The sequence below is a fragment of the Alligator sinensis genome, unplaced genomic scaffold (assembly GCF_000455745.1).
Source record: "Alligator sinensis unplaced genomic scaffold, ASM45574v1 scaffold533_1, whole genome shotgun sequence".
NCBI classification, from domain to species: domain Eukaryota; kingdom Metazoa; phylum Chordata; order Crocodylia; family Alligatoridae; genus Alligator; species Alligator sinensis.
The window spans coordinates 407,788-417,158 of NW_005842330.1; the positions used below are offsets into that span (position 1 = coordinate 407,788).

A 9,371-nucleotide genomic window follows, 5' to 3' on the forward strand; every position below is an offset into this window, starting at 1 on the left:
TATATATATATATATATATATGTTTCAGCTTAAACTATATTTTTTTTAGTTTTTAATCTGAAAATATTTTAATTTTTCATTTCAAAATGAAATTTGTTTCTAAAAGTCCCTACATTTAAAAATAATTTTTTTAAGGAAAGGTACAGAAATTTTCATTTGGGGTTTAAAGAAAGGTTTATGACATTTATATTTTTCAATGTGGCCAGCAGAATGAAATGAATTTTCTCTGAACAGTAGTGAGGACAAAGATTTTTCTAGAATCTGCAAAAATAATAAAGAGTGAAGAGAAAAGAAAATGACATAGGGTCTTGGCTGCTACTGAGATTAATTTGTTTAAAAAAACCCTTTAATTTTAATTCTAAATTGAGCATATATGGTAAGGAAAAAGAAAGACATAGAACCCCATAATGCAATGTTTTAGTCACTTTGCCTGTTAGAACTGCACGATGAACAAAAGTTTACTACCACCAAGGAACTGATGAATTTCTCCTTTCTATCAATCTTTCAGGCAATTACCATAAAACATCATTTAGTCATTAAATGCCTAGAGCCCTCACTGCACAAGCTTCTTAAGCCCCTGAGGCTGATAACTATGGTGACAGTTATTGGTAAAATGTCCCTTAGATTACCACCTGACAGAGAAGCACTTAAGGCTCAGGCTTTGCCTGGAGGGACATGACTCCTGGTCATTCCAGGATCTATTAAAGAGACCTGGTCCTGCATGTGAAGGAAGTACTTCTTGCCTCATTCACCTCCTCAATTTCTTCAATGTCCAATTAAAAATATATTCAAATTGTAAAAAAATCTTGATTTACACATTAATAACATTTCTTCCCCATTTTTAAATCAAACGGAAATCTTGATGTCATATTTTAAGAAGAAAAGGCAGCCTTTGTTCCTGCCTGTTCAGCCCTGCTTGAGATTACTGAAGTGTACTTAACTCATGTGAGAAAATATTTTTTTTAATTTGCATTTTTACCTGTTGTGCATTGAAGCTGGTTATAGACACTTGGGGAGGTTAGGGGGTGGTTAGATCAATTTAAAAATGGCCACCTGATCTAAGGTAAGTTGGAATGAGGGCTCTAGTGGGAGGGCAGGTTGGGGAGCTCAGGGGGACAAGCAGGCTGGACGGTCTATGGTGGAATCAAGGGGTCAGATGGAGTCCACAGGGGGGTAAGAGAGAAGAGGGACTAGGGGGGACAAGCATCATCTTCAGAGGGGATCAGGGAGCCAATGGGGGCTGTGCGGGGGATTGGGGGAAAATGGGATCCATGGGAGGGATTGGGGGGACAGGTGGGTTCCTGGATGATTTGGCAGGATCAGGGGGGCTTTCAGGGTCCTTGGGGGGTGGGGATTGGGGGAATGGCAGCTCTCTCCTCCACCCCACAGGAACAGGGGCTAATTTTGGCCCCCTAATTCCTCCCCACCCCCTCCCCCTCCAGCAAACCAAACACACCTCTCCTCACTGGGATTTACTTTCTCAGTTCCTGCCATCAGTGAATGCTGATAAAACCACCACTGGGACTGGCTTTCAGGATGTGGGGTTTGGTGGGCTCTGGGGAAGGGAGGTAGCTGGTCTGTGTGTCAGGAGGCTGTCCATCTGTGGGTGGCATGAGGGCCCGGGGGGCTAAAAACAAGCCAGTGCCAAAGAAACAGGCAGAAAAAGTGAAGCCCTGGAGCTGGGGCCAGCAGCTGGGCTTTCCTGGATCTGGGGCTGTGCTGGGAACTGTATAGACATTATGGGGTTAGCTTAGGGTTAACTGAGATCAGGTTGGCCATTTTTAGACAGATCAAACCTTCCTAGAACTTCTGTACCCTTTACACTTAGATTCACCTAACTAGAGATCTAACTGTAAGGTCCACACTTGGGTGAACTAAGTTAGACTGGGTGGCCATTTTTAATGTGATCTAATCTCCCCCAACCTACCTGAACATCTGTACATACCCTGAATGTCTGTATTTATGTTCTACACCATCTCAGAGGCTTCTGCCCACATTGTATTATCTTGTGTTGCTGTTCTGCTTTTATCATCTAGTGTCAAAGGGGTGTTAGTTAAAAAAGATGGGTTTCCTTCTTCTTCCTTGTGTGATCTCTCCAGGACAAGAGACCACACAGATATGGTAAACCATCATTTTTTTAAACTTTAATTGTTAAAAATATCACGATGCTGGTATGTTTGTATAAAGACTTGCAAATAAAAAACAAAAAACAAAAGCATTTCACAAAACCTACATGTCCAAAGCAGATAAAATGCATCTCCAAACATCCTACAAGGGAGAAAGGCAGTATACAACAGAAAGCACCCGGTCAAAAAGCATGAGGAAGTGGGATATTTTATCACACACTCCAATACAAAACCCTTTTCTTATTAAAAATGCTATGATAGTTTTCATAACCTTGCAGTATAGCTAGGACCTTAGTTGTGGATATCTTATCTGAAGGGATGATCTGATCTACTATAATATCATTTCAAATTGCACGACAACTGCTTGATGATAAGAAATTGGAAAAAGTCATGATTTCATTCTGGCTTTGGCTATCCTCTAGTTTAAAAATATGTATTATTATTACATTACTTTTTGTTGCTTTCACACAAAAAAATGATAGAGCCCAGTTCTCCCCTAAGTGGCAAAAGTCTAGGCCAGGAACCTTAGTTTAAACTTCTTTTCTTTTTGTAAGTTATTCTGTCAGGTAAGTGTTATGTTTTTGTTTTTTAAAAAGAGAGCATACAATAAGCAAACAGAATGATCTTATACTACAATATTTATGTTGGTCTGAAAAGAAACAATACTATGGAAAGAGCCTTTTCCCTCATCTCCATGGCTAAGTACAGAGAGCCAAAAAGCCCGAGGCTGAATTGATTCAATCTTTGCAGGTTAGTCTAAGCTGTGCAGATTGAACCAATAAACAAGAGAACAGATATTCATTTTTGTTTCCACAAATGCAGCCACATGCCTGCAGTGGCCCGGGCAAGAAGCTGGGGGATGCTAGAGCTGGAGTAGGCAGCTTGGGTAAAGGCTGATGACCTGTGAGGGCGGTTGGTGGCAGTGGTACAAAGCAACCTAACATGCTGGGAGAATGTGAGTTAACTTGAATTTGGAGGGGATCTGGGACAGATGTTCAATAGATCGATTTAGCCTAAATCAGTTAAGTCTGATACTATATCCATCCAGGTTTATCTTAAACTAGTTTTGGCCATTTTGAAAGCAATTTATGTGCACTGAACTTCTGTTGTTACAGATTTGAACCAGTTTTCAATCACTTATACTGATTTATCTATAATTTCTGTCTCTAGCCTATATCCCCATCCCCACCTATAAATATGAAGTCAGGAATCTTCATCCTTGAACAATGGAAACTGTTTGGAATCAGAAGTATGGTGATATTCCCTTTTGATACACCCTAGACCAGTTTCTTCCTTTTTTCAGTGGTATTTGAAAACATTATGAGGGCCTAGGAACTAGAGATAGAAAAGAACTATTAATTTTCTTCCACTAAGGTGCTATAAAAGGTTTATTCATCCTTCTAAAGCAGAAATCTCTTCACAAAAGAGAATATAATACATGTTTAGTTCACTGCAGAAAGGAAAGCAATCTTTCTGTCCTCCATGAGTTAAGGACTATTAGCCAATGCAGCTTGGAAAAAGAAAGGGGTAAATTATTTAATGCCAAGTTTTCCATCTCATAATTTGAATAACATTCTTATTAATGATGATGTGCATTGTAAACATCCAGTCAAGAGAAGAAATTTTAAAGTATAAACCAGGTGTTAGAAATTTTCAGGTAAACTACTATAGAGGTTTCAACAGACAATGTAAATACACGAGTGTTTATTGGTGACTTGACTGTGCTTTTTGTTTATGAAGCAATAACTGAATACTGAGCTAAATAAACCCAGAGGGCAAATGCTGTGATATTACATTTATTGCCTCATAAACAGGAAGTGCTGTGAAGTTGTTATATGATAACGTCTCTTTCACTTAGGATTTAATTTTTTTTCTGCTATAAGCTGACTGAAGTGCATATTTTTTATTTGGTTATTTCCAATAGGGGGTTAGTGTTTTACAGACAGGAATGACAATGAAGTCTCAGCTATGAAAAGCTTACAAGGAAATATTGATAAAGTCATGCTTGTCATGGACCACATTATTTACTTAATTGATTTTTAAATTTTCCAATATAGAAGTGCCCGAGTTCATATAAATTCTCAAATGGACACTGAGTTGTAAGGAACTCAGCCTACACATTTTAAGAACCTTTAAAAAACTATTCTCTACCACTGAATTATTAATTGTTCATGATCCTTGTGACTTGCATTATGATTAACCTTCAGAACACAATGAAAAAAAAATACTGGCCCTCAAAGTAGACCAAGAATCCTAAAGTAGATGGATTTATTTGCAATGCAATGACTACCAGTGAAACAATGTGTTGATATTTAAATTGATACCTTTAGGCTTCATGTAGCACAACTTCTTTAAAGTTGTGACAATTCCAATTTAATTCCGTCTTGTATATACATTCAAGAAAGGCTACCTGGGCTCTATTTACATCTGGAAGAATATGTTTGAAGCCATAAGGATGAAGGTTTTCTACATTTTCAGAGGAAGCTGATATTTATTACAGAAACCAACAGGGTCCCTAGAGAAGTGGCGTTACTGAATGTCACTGAGTACTGACTAACTTCAACTATTAATCTGTGTATAAAACAATCCTATTGTATAACATACGTGAAAGAAATGCAAAAGCTATTTTACTTAGGATTATAAGTGAATTTTTCATGCTTACAGTTCTTTAAACAGAAATCTGGAAAAAAAGCTTTTTAAAGATGTATGTTACTTCAGTGCCTACAATTAATCTGGATAGCAGCAAACACAGGAAAACTGAACATCTATGCTGCAATTCACTGTAGCAGAAATTATCAATAAAAACCTGACAAGTCTTAATATTTCATATTCTGGATGTAACCGGGCCATCTATCAAGCTGCACTTTGAGGCAACAAAATTAAAGTATATGATATCTCTTAGAAAGTCAACAAAACAATTAAGAGGCACTAATTGTAAGTAACAAATAAGTATTTTTCATAACCTATATTCAACTCCATTACTATATCTATTTATGCCATACGATGACAAGATAACCATTTTTATCCCTTGCAGCTTATAGATATGCAATGCATTTACAAATGAATTAATTAAAAAGATGAATGAATAATTTCTCTGTCCTGAGGAAAAAAAACAGTATTTGAGGACTTTAATATAGAAAATCATAATTAAATCACAAATAATTATAAAACTATTGCTCCATACCCATCTTGAGGATCTAATGACAGATCTCTAGGAAACTTCACCCTTTTGCTCACAAGAACCGTGGGGTATAAGCCATTGAGTTTTGATACTTCAATAATCCTCTTTTCTGTGTCAGACCAATAGAGATTCTTTCCAATCCAGTCAACAGCGAGTGCATTGGGAACAGCTGTGTTATGTACTACCTAGAAAGATTCAAATGTAATAAGTTATCAACTTAAATACTTAGAATAAATTATAATAAATTGATGTTTGCATGTGGCAATACTATTTCTTTTGCAGGAAAACATATACTTCACTTTAATGCCAAGATGTTAAAGGATGCGTGTATAAGCACCCTTCATCAGGTAAACCAAAGGTCATGCTTTATTGAGAAAGGTGAGAATGATCCTCCTCCCCTTTGATAAGCCCTGACCTCCTAATAATCAACCTTTCTTCTGCTATTTGTCTGTCTGCTAAATCTAAAAATCTCTCTCACACTCTCCAACTGTTTGTTTTTTATTATGCTGTACCTGGTTCGTGGAGATCAGACCTGCGGAAGAATGTCTTGCATTCAAAAACTTGTCTAACTATATCCCAACTATATAGTTAGTCCAGTAAAATACATCACACTGAGACATCCTCACCTATTGCATAATTTCTGGACCATCACTCTTACATAACTGAGAAAAAAACACTTGCAATCTCTGTTCCTAAATAATTCAATTGGCTGAAATTAGTTCAATGAGAAGACTTTAAAAAAAATTCCATTAGATAGCACTGTATGATTGGGATTAGCTGGAAATAGTATTGGCTAGGTCTTTCTTATAAAAAGAATTGAGTCAAAAGGTGAAGAAGATGGCTTACTCAGCCAGATGAGGATTCCTCTGCTGTTACAAAGTTGGCATCACTGGCTCTGCACTGCCTCCTGAAAATCCTTGTATAGGCAGTGCTGGAACAGAGCATGGCTACCACCCTGCTGTGATCCATCAATGCCTGCTTGGGGGAAGAGTACCTTGGGACCCTTGTACCCAGTGGAACACAGAGCAGCCACAAATCTCTATATGCATTAGAGGCTGAATTGGCCATGACTTGACTTTAAGATTATGGGGTCACCAAGGGACTTAACACATCTGACCTTGCCTCTGTGAATTGTGCTCAGCAGAACTCAGCTACAGCCAAGCACTGAGTGAGCCCTACGAATGAAACTAACTTTAGTGCATATCATACACTGTATCTGATGTGACATTTTTAATATGGGTGTTAAGTACTATAGACAAACTGCTGTTTTCCTCCTGTGCCTTGAACATTTCACCAGAACATTTTCCTGTAAAATTAGCATCAGAGTATGCTCAAAAGTAAAAAATCCAAATTAACTTTCTCTAAGTTTCAAAATTCTACTTCTTTTTAAGTCTGTAACATAACACTATAATCAAATGAATTCAACAGGGAATCATCCTGTTCCTGAAAAATATCCAAGACTTTTAAAATACTATTATTGTATGCAATGATGATACTGTACACTTTAGCATATTATGTTCAGGTCTTTATTCTGGTCACTGACATAGCTTTTTATGAATGCTTGTACACTGGAATATAAAATCAATATGCTATCAAGGAAACACGCAGTACATTGTTATATATCCTACTGTATTCATCATATGTAGATTTCAAATATATATTTTACAGTTCTGTTAAAACTGTAAAACATACTTGAAAGCTTCAGTTTCTGGAAATAGTGTAAATAACTGAAAAAATAAAATTGTCTGTTTCTTGCAAGTTATTCTACTCCAAACATTATTATGGGTATATTCAAAAATATCTGATTAGATTCATTAAGATACCTACTATTTGATAGTCACCCTTAGATGCTCTTCTCATTTCAACCTCTACTTTTTAACATGTGGACAAGGGAATCAAACATTTTTTTCCTAACACACTATTCTTCCCAACCATTCTAGTGGGGCATTGGAAAAATGGGTTATTATGGGGAAATAGATAGCTCAAGAAACTTTTACAATTTAGACTGATGTGGTCACACTATCTGAAAGCAGTGACCCAAATAATTAGACTTCTCTCCACTGGCCTTCAATCTGAAGGGGTACCAGAATTGCTTTTTCAGGGGTTTTCTAGTCATTCCGATAAATAATGTAGGTTTCTATTTAAAAAGTATAAATGCATATTTCATATCTATGTCTCTGCTTTCTTCTTTATTGTTCCACACGTGCAAGACTACAGATTTTACTTTGATCTCATATATTACATAAAAGTTTATATGCTTTTATATTTGACCCATGACTTTGAAACTTTGAAACTTCAACTCTTTAACCTTTTCTCCATTGCCAGATAAAATAGAAATATGAGACCACATCCAGCTTCCTAAATAGAGAAAATGTGGGTGGATAAGATGAAAAGATGTTATCTCCAGACATGGAAATATCTGGTAATAAATTTTCTGGAAAATTAATTTTCATTTCAGGTTCATAACTTCTCCCCTATTCTGAGCCTTATGGAAAATAGTGAACATTAAACCAAACATGTATGAAAGGACAAAATAAAAAGATAACAGTGGTTATAGTTTGAGGAAGAATATACCCCCCCACCACAAACACTTATTTACAAAAGTATCTTTATGCCATACTGTTTTATTAAAAGAATTCCTGATCATTCTGGTTATGGAAGATTTAAGATTTTGAAAAAGGGGGTGAAGATTGTTTGATACATCGTCACACATAGCACAACACATTTTTTGCCTCTTAAATTAGGAGCAGTACTAATATATAGGGACCTAGTGCTATATTATAGGGCTGTGCAAAGCTTCAGTCGCTGATTCGATTCAGCAGAGATTTGGCCTGATTCAGTGGCCAAATCTCCAAATTCAAATCGAATCAGGAGACCCTTTAATCTCTCTCAGTCAAATCAGAACCCTCCAAATTGATTCAGAGAGATTCAGAAAGATTTGGAGACTTGGACATAGACACAGCTTTAAATGTTTTTTCTACATACCTCAATGTACCAGACAGCTCATGAATGCTGAGTTGCTGGGGCAGATGGAGCATCCCACAGGAGTAAGGGGCAGTCCCTAGCATCCTCAGTAGCAGACCTGGAAGTGGACCAGAAGCACTTCTGGTCCACTTCCTGGTCTACGGGGGAGCACACAGGGGGAGTTCCCTGCGCCTCCCCTGCCTCAGTGACTGGTGCCTCCTGGGCCTGGTAGGGCACCTGGGGTCCCCCCACAGCTGATTGCTGAGCCAGGGGGGGGGGGGGGGGGGGGCTGGCGTGCTTGGCGGTGGACCTAAAAGTGACCAGAAGTACTTCCATTCCACTTCTGGGTTCAATGCCAAGCACATGCCCTGCTTCCCCATGCTCCTGTGGGTTGCTCCATCTGCCCCACCATTGCAGTATTCACGAGCCATACTTGGTACCTCAAGGTATGTAGAAAAAATATTTAAAGCTGTGTCTTTGGCCAAATCACTTTAATGGAATGTACACTAATTTGCTAGATTCTATATTCAATTAAAAAAAAAAAAACTAAACAAAAAATTGTCATAAGATATTGTTTCATTAGTCCTGTATTCATTTTAGTTAAATGTACATCTCTTATTCAGATTCATAAAGAAAAATCTATTTTTCTTGAGTGTCTTGACAGTACCTCCAGTACTTCAGGGTCAGTCATTTCTACTTCCAAGTTAATATTACCACACCTAAATTAAGGTTTTCACTAGAGCTCAGAACAGTCTACAGAGCTGTGAAATGGAAGAGAGACATTGCTAGGAATGGCTAACAGATGGCTAAATGCAGAAGAAAGAATAGTTTGAACAGTGGAACATCAAAAACATTAAGGAGGAGAGAGAGCCATTAACATCTGTAAAGTGAAGACAGATTATCAGGAATCAGGTAGATTGCAATGAGCAGAATAAACCTACCAACTTTGCAATTTCATGATTTTCATGGAAACTGCAAATTCAGTTTCTGCAAAAAGCCTGGTTCCCACAAAAAAGTGCAAAAAAGGGAAAAAGAAAAAAAAAAAGAAGAGGTACAAAACAGAAAGCATCAGGAAGGCTTGGGATCCTGAAGCATGGGGG

The 9,371-nt window shown here is 37.5% G+C and overlaps 1 protein-coding gene across 1 annotated transcript in view; it reads right to left on the reverse strand.

The window, feature by feature from the left end:
- The window catches only part of LRP1B (LDL receptor related protein 1B), a 1,375,759-nt gene that overhangs the window by 254,962 nt on the left and 1,111,426 nt on the right, over positions 1–9,371 (reverse strand). The window contains exon 59 of the mRNA XM_006028602.1: positions 5,311–5,492. Within this exon, the coding sequence (XP_006028664.1) occupies positions 5,311–5,492 (182 nt within the window). The remainder of the gene's footprint in view (positions 1–5,310; positions 5,493–9,371) is intronic.